This window comes from Anser brachyrhynchus (genome assembly GCF_964034855.1).
Source record: "Anser brachyrhynchus genome assembly, chromosome: 4".
NCBI lineage: Eukaryota > Metazoa > Chordata > Aves > Anseriformes > Anatidae > Anser > Anser brachyrhynchus.
Genome location: NC_137698.1, coordinates 10,322,354 through 10,338,231, shown reverse-complemented (window position 1 = coordinate 10,338,231; position 15,878 = coordinate 10,322,354). Strand labels below are relative to the sequence as shown.

Genomic DNA, 15,878 nt, shown 5'->3' with positions numbered 1-15,878 from the left:
TTCATCAAATTTTCTTGTGACCCATCCAACCCTCTTGATTATTAACCTTAACAGATGTCCAAAATGTTACCTATTGTAGCAGACAGCTATCATCCTGAATCACTTACTGGTGTCAATGATGAGCCATTTTTGTTGAAGAAGAGAAAAAGAGGAAAAAGGGATCTGTCTGCTGTTTGCTAGGCTGACCTTTAAGATGATCTTTGTACTTGGAATTTTCCACCTCTTGAATTGTTTGTTCAGAGCATATTACTTGGTACCAGTGATAGTTCTGTGACTCAGTTGCAAGCTGGTGGAGCCAGCTGAAGATTCAGAGTGACTGGCTTTCCTAAAATGAGATGTCTGTTCCCACCCAAAGACAATTTTGAGAGACAAATATTATTAACTTTAAGAAGGTATCTACCAAATTACACTTATTATACAACTGTCTTCTCTGGATGCCACATCTATTTTGTTAGTTGACAAAGATTTAGAGAAAAAGAGCCAGAGAGGTGGCATAGGGTCAAGCTGACCATGGGTGTTACTAAATAATCAGCTCTATCTAATTCTTACCTGAAGCTGTGTATGCCCCAGACATAAGCACTTTTGTATTCAATGCAGTTATAAGGGCTTCTAACACCCCGTGGCTGGAGATTTGAAGAGAAAGCTGACAGCAGGACTGCTTGTGCATGCAACAAAATAACTTGTTTTCTTCTTAAAAAAAAAAAAAAAAAAAAGGCACTTCTGCCCTCCAGGCCTCTCTGGAGGTCAGTGTTATTGGCCGTCAGCTGAACCCATGCAGGGTCACACTTGTGATTCTGTACCTTATGGTTGAATTGAGTGACAAAAGCATTTAAGAAGCATAGAACTGAGGAGAAAAAAAAAAAAAAAATTCTCAGACTATTAGCAGTCATGATAGTGCTCAGGCAAAATGAGTACCCCAGGTTTGTTTTGGCTTATGACTGACAGCTTTCTTTTTAATATGAAAGAGACTAAATCCCTGACTTGGCCTTGCTGGCAAAGCATCTATAGGTGTATTTTAAGGTAGAGGGCTATTCATAGTCTGGATAGCCCAACCATAGCTGTTCTTCGACTTTTTGTATGTTAAAGTGAGGATTTGCACAGCTATCTATCCTGTAGAGTGAGAGGAAATATTCCCACATAACATTTTGAACTGAATCCTAGAAACCTCTCATTATAATAAGTTTTCTTCTAGAAATCTTTTTTATGAACATCCACCATGCAACCTTTGAAGAGCTAATTATAGCTGAATGTATGCTGCAGTTTGTCGCCTCCTAAGGTTTGCACACATTCTGTGCAGGGACACTTGTTGAGTTTTATGTTGTTTGGTTTGGGTTTGGCAGGTAGCAGGTGTTTGCTTTACTTTTGTCTGAATTACATTTTAATGGGAAAGATACAAGGTGCAATTGCACAGTTAACTGGAAAATAAAGGGCTTTTTCCTTCATTAGTAAAGTGTATGAGAGAAGAGAAAAATGAAGTGCTATGCATTTTTCATGCTCTTACCTATTGCAAACCTATCTAAACCTCTTCTTTATCAGTGGGTGAGCTGCCCTGAAATGCTGTGGGTTAGTTAACATCAGAACAAGAAGTGCAAGGCTTCTGGCTGCAGCATTCAATCACACGACCAAACTATGCCTTTTCCTATTTTAGGGTATTTTGTTCTTTCTGAACACTGAAGTGCTGTATGACTAGATGCTGCAAATAGGGTGCTCAATTTATTGAATGAAGATAAATGAAATTTCAGGAATGTTCTGCAGGAGAAGGTAGCAATAAGTTGTGTGGTTGAGGAGCAGCAAAATCAGATTGTGTATTTTGTTCTGTTTATTACAGAAGCAGTAAAAACAACTGAATTCAAAGGACAGATCTTTAGCTACTCTTCCCTGTCTGTGATAATATAAAAATGCCACCAGGCCTTCATAGATGTTGTTAAATTCCTTAAAATTTGATCACAGTCAGGCCTGAATAATTGACAACAATTTGTGTATTTCATTTTTGTTAGCTGGGAAATATTGTTGAAGGTTTATTTTAATCTAACTGCACAAGTTATAATTTAAGCTTCTCAGGCCTGCAGATGTGTAGATAGCTCAACAGTACACTAATAATATCTGTCTATATTTCTTTTATTTATTTATTTATTTGGTACTATTAAAACCACAGTGGAGGATTATATTATCTGGTACATCTGCCTTCTCTGAAACTTGTAAAAAAACCACATTCTACCATGAGGCAAAGCTTCTCCTGTCTTGGACATAAATTATACAGTTTTCTGGTCTTATTAAAGTCACAATATGGAAGCATTTACCATTTTTTCTTCATGGGGGCTGGTCAAAATGGGAACTCTGAATACTTGTGCTTTCCTTTTCCCTTTCCTTTCACTTGGGTTCCCTTTTTAGCCTTAATTTGACATTAATTTACAACCTATTTTTTTCTTTGTGCCTTTATAACTGCTGCTTATAAATGGGAAAAGTAGTACTTTAAGGGGATGTTGACAATTCAAAATCTTATCATTTTCAGGAAAAAAAAAAAAGTGATTTCACAATGGTTACAGAAACTGCATCTGATTCTGGCTCACCCTGCCAATTTTGCTGTGTTCTTATAAATGCAATTTCATGTCATTTATTTCTCTTCTTGTGTTGTTTAAAATAATATACAAATGAAAACAAAAGCTGACTTCCTAACTATAAAAACAATTGTCAACTTTACTGTGTAAGGAGCTTTATAGTTCATAAAGTTAATTTAAGGAATAGAAGAGTACCTGTTTGTTTGTTTTATTGTCAGTATTTTTAGATACAGTTAGAGTGTATTTCTAAACATTCACTAATAAAGTCTCTTTAGATGGATATCAACTTTTTTGATTTAAAAAAAATAATTCAATACAGTGTGTTTGCAAATGAGTAACTGTGACTAAAGGTTGATACATCTTCAAACTGTAACGATGTTCCTTGGACTGGTCATCAGAAAATTAAGAACTGTAGGTCCCATTGTCTGGAACCATAAGTCTTTACTTCTTGAGCTAGAAGGCAAGCCTGACGCAGTTTCAGAATCATAAAATGTCTTTGGGGTTTACTGAATAGTAGATGGTATAGTTATTTTCCATAATGCAGAATCCTTGCAAAGCCTTGTGTCTGTCTGATTGTCTTCTGTACAAAGGGAAAATGATTTTGTGTTGATGACTTAAAGATATTCCTAGCCCACAGTAATTCACATGGTGGCCAGGATTCAGTCATTGAGACGTTTTGAGTCTTTGTAAACAACAGACATCATGAGGTTGACTTCCACTTAAAGTACAGGGAAAAAAGAAGAAGAAAAAAAACCACCAAGCAGTATTTTCTATGGAAACCTGCCAATCGTAAGATGTTTCAGTTTTGATACGAAACTGATTGTGATGAAAACCACTTAAAAGCTAAGTAAAGTTTCAACAGAAGCCCTCCTTTTTGAGAGATATCCATCAGAAACTTGCCTACCTTCCTACCTTCTTGCCAATTCATTTTCTGCATACTTGGCAACTGATCTGAATGATTGCAGAGTATATTCTTTGTCACTATCCAAATCTACGCCTGGCCAATCTCCTTCACCTATATGTTCCTCTTATCTATGAGTACTTTTCTGGAGGTGGTAATGTCTGCTTTTCATTGCATTTCATTGCATTTTTGATCCCTGATTCTTTAGAGAAATCTTGCTTTCAGCTCCTTGAAACCCTCCATGCTCTACTGATGCAGAACATAGATCTTACCGCCATTAGGCTCAGTGTTTCTCAGACAAAAGAAAAGCTCCCAGAGCTCTGTAGGCTTTATGGTCACTGACTTTTTTACCCAATACTTCCTGCCTGAAGACCTTCCACTACGTGTTGCAGATTGTCTTCCAGAGGAAACTCAGAACAAGTAAATTTTTAAGTAAAAGGTGCATGAGGTGTGCTGTAGACAATGATGAAAGAAGGAGAAAAATGAAGATACAGCCCTGTGGAAATATTACCCCAAATCTGTCTTTGAAGAATTGATTTAGGGGAATCAAAGCAATAGTAAGGTAGCTCTGTGCTGGAACAAAAATACATCTCACAACCAGTTGATTTTGGCTGGGAACATAGTTAAAGTGAATAATTAAAGAGGAGAGTGAAAAATAAGCCTAAATCAAAAAAAAAAAAAAAAAAGTTAAATCCCCAGCACGGTGTCTGCATTCAGAGGCAAAGTCACTTCTGTAATTCAGTCCTTCATAGAAAATATTCATGTAGAGGAACAAATCTTCTGAAAAGTATACTCTACAAGAAATTGTTCACACTAGAATTACTTATGTTGATTTCTCTAAACTTCGAATGTGTCAGCATAGAGGAACCTCTGACAAAGAAACTGTTTAGCATGCGGTATTGATCTGATGGTTAGAAGTGCTGAGTACCCAGAATCTCACACAGAAAAGGTGACTGGAGCACATTTTCAAATGACTTCTAAAAAAAAAAAAAAAAAAAAAAATGCTTGCACAAAAGCATATGTCCCCCTTTAGAAGTCAGAGCAATACCACTGGTTTTGCTGAGACCATTACATGAAATTAAGTACATACTATTCTTTCTTCTTAAGAGATAAAATGCCTAGTTTGTGTTCACACCTGTCAGATACCGGGCAGAGCAAAGAAAGTGTTTCAGGTTTTTGTTACGACGTGTTTCAAAGAACAACAAATAATGTTTTATGCAGAGAGCATCCACACAGCATGGTGCAGTACTCCAGAGATTATTTGGTATCTAAATGTGGTAACTTGAGTACTAGAAGCCTTACATGTCTTTTAATATTTCATTTGAGATAATTTGAGTGGGAAAGTATATACTATCATTTAGTACCATACACTGAGCCTGACTGAGCTGCAGTTAATTTCCATCTGTGTTATCAGTAGACCAGAAGACTCTAGGTTCTTGATTGCAAAAGCTAATATTACTAGGCTTTCAATAATCTTGCTAGCTATTAATCTGGAGAGGAATCTAAAAGGCTGTCTTCAAAGGTAAGTCCACTACTGTAAAGTTAATAATACCCTTTCTGTTTTCATATATCTGTTCCTAAATGAATGGAGATGAAAGTCATTCAGTGCAGGGTGTCCAAGGTGATTAAATGAATTCTGTCAGAGCAGCATGACTCCAGGAGGAAAGAAAGATGTGAATTCTGAACCTGTTCTGTCTGCTGGAGGTGGTGAAGATCTGTCCCATTGTTACTTTAATTTTGTAGACAGCAGAGAATGAAACTTTTCGTAAACTTGGGTTGAAAATTCCTCACTAAGAGTCATTTGTAAAGCAGTGCCAGAATGCTGCCTCTTGGTAACCAGAAATAACTGAGTACTAACCTTTAATGGATTAAGAAAACTCACTGAGTGCACTTCTAATGACAGCAACTGAATATTTTCTGGAGTCTGAAAGCTTTTCAGGAGGTTATGAAATTGTGCCTGATGGGCAGGCTTCATTGAACACTTTGGGCAATTTTGTCATCAGCTGTTTGCTATGTGCTGTTCTTTCCCACGTTAACTTCATTAATGTCTGACACGTCGAGGAGAATTACATTGACTGATCTGCAGTAACAGCCCAATTCAGTGCCCAGTGAAGCTAATGGATGTCTTTACACAGCCTTAAGTTGATTTTTAGATTCCAGATGCTCTTCATTGCGTATTGTAATTAGCACCATTGTTCTCAGAAAAGAGGAACGACATCTCTGAAATTGGAAACTGCGTATCTGCAAAATGATAGAGGTTTTTGCTGTTGTACCAGGACTGATTGATTTCAGTCTTAGTGTGGTATTTCTATTTAAATTAAATAAAGCCTAAGTCTAATGACATAAAATGTAATTTCAAATTCTGTTTTGAATAAATAAAAATGTATACTCCACATTAATAAGTCTTAACTAATTTTCCACAAATTCTATGTAATTAATACCTATTATTGGAATCATATAGCTATCCTTTAACATCAGATTAGCAATGCTTGCAGAATGTTATATTGCTTATTATTACAGCTAAAAATCTTCTCCCAATAAAATGTCAAATATGCAGTCACAAGAAGTTCATATTATATGGGGAAAGCCTGGCCTGGTGCACTTCTAAAGAAAGAAAACTGATATCTATACTAATGCTTTATTTGCATTCTATCAGAATGGACTTCTATTGACTTTTTTTTTTTTGAGTTACTAAATCATTAGTCAAATCTGAGGTCAAGAAAAATTCTACCTTAGTTCTCCGATGGTAATGAATGATATTTAGTCCAAAGCAGTGCAGCATCAAGCGATTCAACAATTTTTAGTGAACTCTACTTCATACCATTTCTGTGAGATTGGGAAGTGACTATCATCAGAAGCCCTTGAAAAATGTTACTTTTTCTTTCAAAAAATAGTGCCAAAATATAAATGAACTGTTCTGCTCTTATCTCTATTTGCAAGCAGCCAGTGCTATTTTAATTATTTTGTTTTAAATCTGATGTAGGCTTCTGATTCTGAATTACTTTGTAAATATATAGAGAAATTTCTCTTAAGGCTTGCACTTCTTTCTTGCAACCTCCATTTGCTTCTACACCTACTTGTTTATATTTAGCTTGCAAGAAAGTGAATTTAGAAGGAGTACAGCAATTAAGGTTTGTCATGGAAAATAAATAGATATGTGATTCTAAGGCAATAGTGCAGCTGGAAATCAGAGAAACTGATGAAATAATTTCATTTAAATAGCTTTCTTTTCCTGAAGAATTCACTCTAAATGTGTGAATGAGAGTAAAAGTTTGGGGTGGAATATAGAAACCATATGTAAGTGTTACATATGGTTACCTTTTCCTGTTTGATTTTTAAGCATTGTATTTATATTCTAGAGGAAGAGTAGGATTTACAGGTATGAATGAAACATATGTTCCTGAGAAAGACGGTAAGGAAATGCAAGAAGCTGAAGTTTGGAGTGGATGGGAGATCATTTAGTAAATGAAGCAGAGGAAAAAAAAATAGAGCTAAGGCTGAGAATGGAAAGAAAAGAGGTGAGAAGAGAATGTGGAAAAGGGAAGCCAGATGTTAGTGAATAGAGCACTGAGAACCAAGATTAAGGAAGAAATTAATTAGACTTTTTAAGAGGACCCACACTTGATTGTATTGTAGCCTGAGATCACAGAGGTTTAATTCAGGGCCATTTCCTGAAGGATGAAAATTGTATTATTTGGTAATCAATCCTATTACCCATTTAGCAAGTTAAAAAATGTAGATGTGAAAAATTGCTGAGGGAAATGTGTTTTTTTGTCTTCAGACTCTGCAGACAGTACATCCCCAGATTTCGGGAGATTTTATTCATTAACCCCTTAAAAAGGGAGAATTGGGATTTTTAAAAAATCATTCATAGTAGGTCCTGATCAATGCAGAACACACCATCTAGTTTTTTAATGCTTCTATACTACTCAAAATATTTGTCAAAGAATTCCACATTGACAAGCCATTTCATTTTTTCTCCCCAATTTCTCCATAAATTTGTAGAGTTGGAAGCAACATGGGAATATTCAATAATCTAGCAAATTTTTCATACTTCAGTAGTACCATCAGAAGCAACATAAGGTTGGGAAGCAGAAGTAAAGTTCTGAATTCTCTCAGCGAGTAACTTGCTGATGAGGGGTAGCCTGTTAAGTCTGTAAGTGAAGCGTCTCCCACTTTCTAGTCACCCCAGGAAGAGATACAATGTTTATTCAACTTCTGGCTATCCATCTTAGGATATTTTACAGTTTAGGTAGCAAATGTTCTTCTTTTCTTGTGGGTACCTAAACTTTCCTGACACAGATTGATAGACCTCTGTTTTTTTTTTTTTTAATCCCACTCTCCCCAGCATCTTTTTTTTTATTATTATTATTATTTTATTCCTTGTCACTGCATTCACCTGGGGATGTTTAGAAGCCTGTTTTCCTTCCTGAAGCTCGAGGGTTAAAAAGAGTAATGTGATACAGTCTGTGTGATTGATCAAGAATAGATATTGCCGTCTTTCCTATTTTGTCTAGCAGGATTACTTTATGCCATCCATCGCTTTGACAGCCTCTCCCTGTAGGTTATAATTTCAGCCTCCCTTCAAATGCATGTAGGCCAGAACCCTGGCAAAATATCTTTTTATCATCTTTTGATTTCATTCACTGTGGCTGAGGTATAAATATCTCTTGAGGCAGTTCCTCTACTTGGCCACAGGAAAGGCAAGAGATGGCATTCCTTCGGCTGATGAACATATTGCTTTCCCTAAAGGGAAACGTGCAAGGAACCAGTTTGCAGTGTGCATATATTTTGTTCTTGTTCTTGAAGCTGAAGGCTAGTTGCCTGTTTAATCTGTTTTGAAAATGAAGCAAAATCAAAACTGCCTTCTGGCTTGTCATTGACTTTTAAGGTCTTGTGAGTCATTGTCCTTGCTCCAGAAGTTCTGAGCTTGATTCTGTGCTAGTCCTTGCGGGTATGCTTTTTTAAGGGGTGGTTTGCCCACCATTCACTGTAGACAAACAAATTTTTACAAGGCCTAAACCTCACTGGAACTAAAGCTGCTGAAGTCCTGAACTGTTTTCTTTTTGCTTTCAGGAAATGGTTGTGACAGTTTGTGACACAGCAGGTAAAATATTTTCCTAGGAGGTAACACTTTTTTTTTTTTTCTTGCTTTCATCTTATCATTTAAAATCTTTCTACAAGATAAAGTTTTCATTAGCATTGACTAAATTTCCTGCTACTTTTTTTAACATTTTGTTTTGACTTATTTCTTTACATAGATGTGAAAAAGCTATTTAAAAAAAAAGGCAGTTTTGCAATAAAAGTGGTAGGACCAGAATTATCTCAAATACCTGCAGTGCATTCAGTCTTTGCCTGCATTTGAATCCCAACTTGTATGCCCCACCATCTGTAAAGGTTTCTGATATGATGTGAGCTCTTTCTGCCCACAGATGCTTAGGGCATTTAGTGACTTAGGCTGAATTACCGATCCAATGGCTGGTTGATCAGCCGTTGGACCCGTTTTTGCCACTGAAGCTATTTTTAAAAAGCACATTTGGTTTTGGAAGACTCTTCCCTTTTGAGCCTACTTGTTCCAAATAAAAATAATAATAGGTGCAGACCTATATGTGTGTGTACAGCAGCACTCAGTCATGTGTACACTGGAGAGGGGTCTTCCCCTAGTCAGCTCCTTCAATTGAGACTCCCCTTGTAGTGAGGAGAGAACACAGCGAATTTCCACCAGTAAATTGTTTTAATTTCAAAAGGGGAAAAACGCTTCCTGTTTCCCAAGGGGTTACTTCTGCAGCCCTTTTGGAAAAAAATTAAATCCCCGCTGTTCAGAAGCATCTATGTGTTTCTTTAAAAGAGTGGCTCCGGCAGATGCAGCATGGTTTGCAGCATATTCTAATTGAATTCAACAGGATGAGTGTAAGTTGCCAACAACAGCAACAAAAGATGGTGGTGGGGGAGGCAGGGGGAGAAACAGAAAATGTGTTGACAGTGTATCTGACCGACAGAGCCTAAAACAATAGGATGCATGTTTAGCATGACTGGCTCTATTCATTCTCCTGTCAGCACTTGGCATGCATGCCTCTCAAAGGCAGCAAAGCTGCAGGAAGTCTCTCTTCCTTGCACAATATATAGAGAAATTTCCTTTACACTATATTCTTTAGTAGGCACAGATTTATGGTCTTGGTGGGTTTTTGATTAGTGAGCAGCTTTAAAAGATCTGGTAAGTTGATGATGATGATGATAAAGACTAATATGTATACATGGGAAAGGCCTGTTATATAAATCAGTCAGTGATTGTTAACTGAGTGAGCTTTTCTCTTGTGCTGCACAGACTGAGTATTTCAGCCTCTTAAAATGTGCAGTAAAAAGGCTGTCTGCACCCTATAAATGCTGTTTTTCTTGGTTCAGATCCCTTCAACTTCCTAGAATGGGGCAGCCCATGATCAATGCTCTTCAAGAATATGTTTACCGTGCAGCTGACATGCAGCCTGTGTCACATTTTCCTTTAAGTACAACCTCAGGACACTATTTAATCACCTGCCAAGTCCATTAATTTGACAAGAGAGATGCTTGAGAATGACACGTAAAAAGCGAGCCTCCAATTACTCTATATTTGTAGTACTCCAGTACAGTACTTCATTTACACAGTCACATTCTGATGGAAAACAATCGTGTCCACTTCAGGGTGCCTGGATAATGCCTCCAATCCCACTGCAAATCAACCACAAATAATGCAAACCTAGAAGCTCTTTTTTACTAACTTGCTTGGCATTTCTGCCTCTTCTTTTATTCTTTTATTCTTTCTTTTCTTTAAATCTCATCTGCAGCTTCCAGAGCTGCACTGTCATCCTGACTTCCATTTGTAGGATTTGCACTAAAGTGAAAAGATTCGAGACAAGTATTTATGGTGTAATTTAAACTGATGAACATATAAGGATTCCTGGTGAAGAGTTTCAGTCTATAATCTTCTGGTGATTTGTTGCTCTGTGGAGTAAAAGCTAAGCTATTAGTTTCCTGTGGTTGATGTAAGCCAGACTCCATACCCTAGCAGCATTCAGTCTCCGGTGCTTGATGAGAATCTGGTTTTGAATGGTTTTGTTTTGGAGATGATGATATGGGCTTGAGCCATGATGAGCTATCAGGCAGTCCTCAGTGCTTTAATAATCTATTGAAGAATGTGGACCAAGTGTCAAGCTTTTCCTGAAACCCACTGAGTTTTTCAGGTTTCTTGGGAAATATGTCACAAATAATCTTTCTGAAAATTAGTTTTGGTTTCTCAAACAAGCACTTAATTATATTCCTACCAAGACTGTTTCAGTCTGTAAATACTGTAAGCAGGTAAAAGGTGGGGTTAGTCTCTCTATAGCGATTATCATGATTTCTTTCCTTCTTGTTGTATCAAAAAACTCTTTAAAACCCCCCTTTTAATTAGAATTGCAATTTTTTTTTTTTAAACACACATTATTTCCAGTATCTTAGGGAACTTGCTATGTGCTTTGCAGTAGAACCAACAGACGCTCATTGAAACTTCTGCACACTTTTACCTTTGTGAGCAGATACCAAGATTTTGATAGGGTTGTTTAGAAATGAAAATAACATTCAACAGCAATAAAAAGGCCAAAATATACCAGAAGATATTTTCACAAGCAGATTTATTCATTAGATGAAAGTAAGATTCAAACTAATATGCTGGAGATTTGTTGTTTTCTTTTTTTTAATTTTTCATCCTCTTTTCCTCGTTCTTTAAATAATAATAAAAGGCAAGATAAAGCTTTCCAAGATGTAGCTACACCAATTTAATTTGTAATGAACTATATAACAGACCTGAATTGTGTCAGAACTGGAGTCAGCTTCTGTGATATGATAAAGAGTCATGTATTAGTTGGCTAGGAACCTGGAGAGTGTGCAGAAACATCCAGACTGAAGCGTTGCCACCAGAACGAGAAATGATACTTGGGAGGCTGTGGCAAATGCTACAGACTCATTCAGTAATGACACCAAATACAATTTTGTTCCTATTGGGCATTTCTCTTCATGTAAATAAATATTGAACCACAGAAACAAAATTCAATTGACTTCAAAATAAAGCCTGAACTGTTTTCAGTACAGGAGAGAGTTTTGCATCCATTTGACAACAAAATGGCAAAACCTTGCATAGTAAAAACACAGTAAGAACTTGAATAGATGAGTAGGTAGCTTTGAATACATGACAAAATATCTAAATAGAGGAAATGTACTGAAAATAATCAAAGGCGTGTACTTCTTTTTTAACAGACTTCTGTTGTTAAGTCATGAGTTTCATACTGCTTTTCTGTTCTGTTTTTCTTGCTAGACTGAGAAGTCTATTTTCACATTTGTGCTAGAACTCTCTCTTGATATTAAATACTACCCAGCTAAAACTTTACTTAAGGCAGTTGCAGAGTATACTAAGAACACAAAGCAATTCTCAAAGTTTGCAGCCATTTCCAAAAATCTTGCTAGATCTTCTTAACAGATTTGTTTACAAGAGTGTAAAATAAATTCTCAACTTCCGTAAAAATGCCTCATTGATGGATTTTAGTTTATAATTAACTTACTGGTCTTTACACTGAATTATATCGTAGTATCATAGAACGGCTTGGGTTGGAAGGGACTTTAAAGGTCATCTAGTTCCAAAACAGCTCCAGCACGGGTCCCCCACGGGCGGCAGCTCCCCCCAGACCCCCTGCTCCTGCGTGGGCTCCTCTCCACGGGCTGCAGCTCCGGCCCGGGGCCTGCTCCTGCGGGGGCTCTCCATGGGCCGCAGCCTCCTCCAGGCCACATCCACCTGCTCCACCGGGGGCTCCTCCACGGGCTGCAGCGTGGAGATCTGCTCCGTGTGGGACCCGTGGGCTGCAGGGGGACAGCCTGCTCCACCAGGGGCCTCTCCACAGGCAGCAGGGGAACTGCTGCAGCATACCTGGAGCACCTCCTGTCCTCCATCTCCACTGACCTTGGGGTCTCCAGGGTGGGTCCTCACTGCTCACTCTGTGTGTTGCAGTTTTTCGTTTGTTTGTTTGTTTCCCCTGTCTTAAATCTGCTCTCACAGAGGTACAAACAACATCGCTTATTGGTTTGGCTCTGGCCAGCAGCAGGTCCCTTTGAAGCCTGCTGAAACTGGCCCTTGTCTAACGTGGGGCAGCTTCTGGACTCTTCTCACAGAGGCTACCCCTGTAGCCCCACACTACAAAAACCTTGACACGTAAATGCAATACATGTGGTAAAGAGACTTTTCTGGAGTCATATGGAAGAGAAAGTTAGAAGCTTTGTTGTTATTGGTGTTGGTTCCTTTTCCCTTTCCCAGGCAGGAAGTTGAATTTTGCATGTTGCACTGCGGATTGTAACCTACAACTTGACTTCAGAGCATATCTGAGTACAGTCTTATACCACAGTGTGTCAGGAACACAGGATATGGATGGAGAGAGGAGATCTGAATGTGAATACTTGCTATCAATTCATTTCTTTGATAAATATTCCTCTTTATTGAGGGCCAGTTTAGTATACGTGTTATGCAGCCCGTCAAGTACATAGCTCTCAAGTCCTAGGCGGTATAGTTTTCCTCTTCCTGAAGAATTTTGTCTTACAGTAAACCTTACTTTTTTAACAGTAATGATTTATTGTGGGAAACCATGACTTCAGTAAAGAAATACTCCCTTTTAAAAAAATAGCTTTTCAGTTACTACTAGATGTGGGATAATGATGCCTTAGTTATCCTCCTTAGGCATGGAAACAGATTTAAAAAAGGTATATAAAAATCCGCCAGGAAGCCAGTTGTTTGGAGCAGTGCTGGGGAAGCCCTGTAGTAGGGCTTACTTTTTCGTTTGATTGTCCTAATCTTCATTAAGGAACTCAAATACCACAAGTATGGGCACAAGACACATATATATTAGGTAGATTTCTGACATGGTCTTGTGCAGATATTTGGCAAATTAATTAAACATTTTCACAGATAAAATGTGTAATGATATAGTGAAAGTATTCTGTATTTATTGGTAATAATACAGTAATAATGACTACAAAAATGATGCAATAATGAAGTAATACAGTAATAATGAGATTAAAATTTTTTAGACAAATTTTAAAGATTTATTGCCTAGTCATGTGAAAGGCCTACAGGCAAAGTCACTGTGACCAAGGTTTGCTCATCTTTTCCCAAACCGTAGAAAGACTTGATTAACACAGAGGTGTCTGGACAATGCAGCTAAATGTATGTGCTGAAATCACTTCAGTGCAATTGGCAGAATTTGGATTCTAGGGTTGAATGTAATGTGTCCCTGGGCTTTGTGAAATCATTTCCCAATTTCTTTTGGTGTCTGTCTTTCCTTTTGGAAATATTGCGGTTGCTTTCTCAAAGTTTCAGAAGTAGTATATAAGAAACATATTTTCTTAAACTAGTGAGCTGGGAGAATGACTAATACTAAAAGTGACTACAAGAGTAATAGTACGAAGGTTGTGCTTCTTGAATCAGTTTCCTGGGCATTTATCACTTGGGTAGTAATCAAATGTGACAGAAAAAAAAAGTGCATGTTGTTTACAGGCACTGTTCTGCTGACTCAAAACAAAACCTTGATCTCTTCCCAGTCTGGTAACACAAAATATTTTAGGTTATATTAGTGCTTTGCTGAAAAGAAAGCCTATTTTTGTGATGAAGGGGGACGGAAGGGCAGGGAGGGGCTTGCACAGGTTTTTTTTTTATCTCTTTTGTAAATTAAGAAGAAAAAATTTCAAAATGTTTTGCTGGCTGCAATGAGCTGCTGCCAAAGTACAACTTTCTCGTTTTCGCTTCATTTTGGATCACAACCTTGGATTGATCAGCAGAGATCATGCAACAGTAATCATGTTTTTGTTCCTTCATTAATGTTACTTCTGGATTTCTTTGTGTTTGTTTTATTCACTTTTCATTTTTGTTTTATTCCTATTCAGTCTTTATATTGCATGTTTAAATTTGAATATGACTGACCACGAGATTGCTTTCTTGTTTTTCCTGTATAATTTTAGCTTTTATTTTCTTTAGCTATTTTCAAGTTTACAATATGTTAAATCTATTTAATAACCATTAGCTTAAGTAGAGTTTTTATTTGTTTATTTTCTGTTAGAAACATTTTGAAGAGATTGTGCACAAGCTTTTTGTCACGTTCAGCTTATAAGCATTTCTTCTCCCCTCACTTTTTCCTATGAATTTTTCCTATAAGATGGATCTATGATAATAACATAATTTTTAAGATCAGTCTTCCAAGATTATACTAGTTGAATGATAGAAATAACAACAGGTACTCTGAATAAATTACATTTTTTTATTAGATTTTCTAATTTTAACAGGCATATAATTACTTGTGGTGTCCAAGCAAGTCACAGTGCATAGAATCTTAGAATTATTTAGGTTGGAAATGACCTTCCAGATCATCAAGTCCAATCAAATATACGTGTACTCTTATGTGTAACTCTTGAATCCCATACAAACCATCTAGAACCAGACAGCCTCCAGATAGAACCATTTTACAAAAGATTTTTTCAATGAACATACAAATCATCAAGTCTGTTTGATATTGCTTACTCTGTAAAATTGGAATATTATTACTCACTTGCATATGGCTCTTTGTTAGTGGTTCTTGAGAGGGGATATCTGAAAAAAAATATTTGGTTCTAGGTTTTGACAGTGGACTGATTTGAGTACAGAGCAGCTATGGACTTGGAGATTGAAGTAGAAAGTATGCTTCATTTATTTCTTCCTTGGTGGTTTCTTTAAATGTTAGAGAATTAAGTTCATCTTAAGCCCCAGTCTTTAGTTACAGTAATTGTTCATCAGAGCATAGGGCAAAATTACACAGTAATTTCTTAATTTCGCTTCAGAATATATATTCCAAAGAAAATATATTGCTGCTTATGGCATTTTCAGTCTCAGGTTTGCAAATATCCTATTGTGTAGCACTGTCTTAGAAGTCTCCCAAAAATGTGGGAAGAAGGAAGGGGATATTTGGATTGAAAGAGTTGCCTGACAGATCCACAGCATATGGAAATAGTGCAACTGTTCTCAGTCTTGCTTTGTAAATTTGCCACGTAAGAAACAGCTGAATTTGTCTTAAAATCAGAAATTTTGACTTTTTTTAATAGACTTCTTATATGTTGCTCCTTGGAAACTGCTCTTCAACAGAACTTGACTGCATTTAATTGACTTGTTGTGAGGCTTTGGGAAATGTAAATTCATAGACATTTCATATGACTGTTATAATTTTCGAAGAGCTTTATGTCACTGAGGAACTGTAGTGTTATGAAAAACAAAGCATAAAGTCAAACTGCAGCAGAGAACTGAATTTAAAGCAGAATTTCTCAGTCGTTTTCGAGGGGGGACTCGTAGAATGAATTTTTTTCTCCATTTTCATACTTATTCTTTCCAAAATTATAAGCAG

The 15,878-nt window shown here is 37.0% G+C and overlaps 1 protein-coding gene across 8 annotated transcripts in view; it reads left to right on the top strand.

The window, feature by feature from the left end:
• Nucleotides 1-15,878, top strand: part of GRID2 (glutamate ionotropic receptor delta type subunit 2) — an 800,504-nt gene that overhangs the window by 193,718 nt on the left and 590,908 nt on the right. Inside the window, exon 2 of one of the 8 annotated variants that reach the window (XM_080592190.1) lies at nt 8,536-8,566. The exons of 6 other annotated variants lie outside the window; for them this stretch is intronic. In XM_080592190.1, coding sequence (XP_080448316.1) covers nt 8,536-8,566 — 31 coding nt within the window. Of the gene's footprint in view, nt 1-8,535; nt 8,587-15,878 lie in introns of all 8 variants that reach the window. One more of the 8 variants, XM_080592192.1, reaches the window with a different exon arrangement.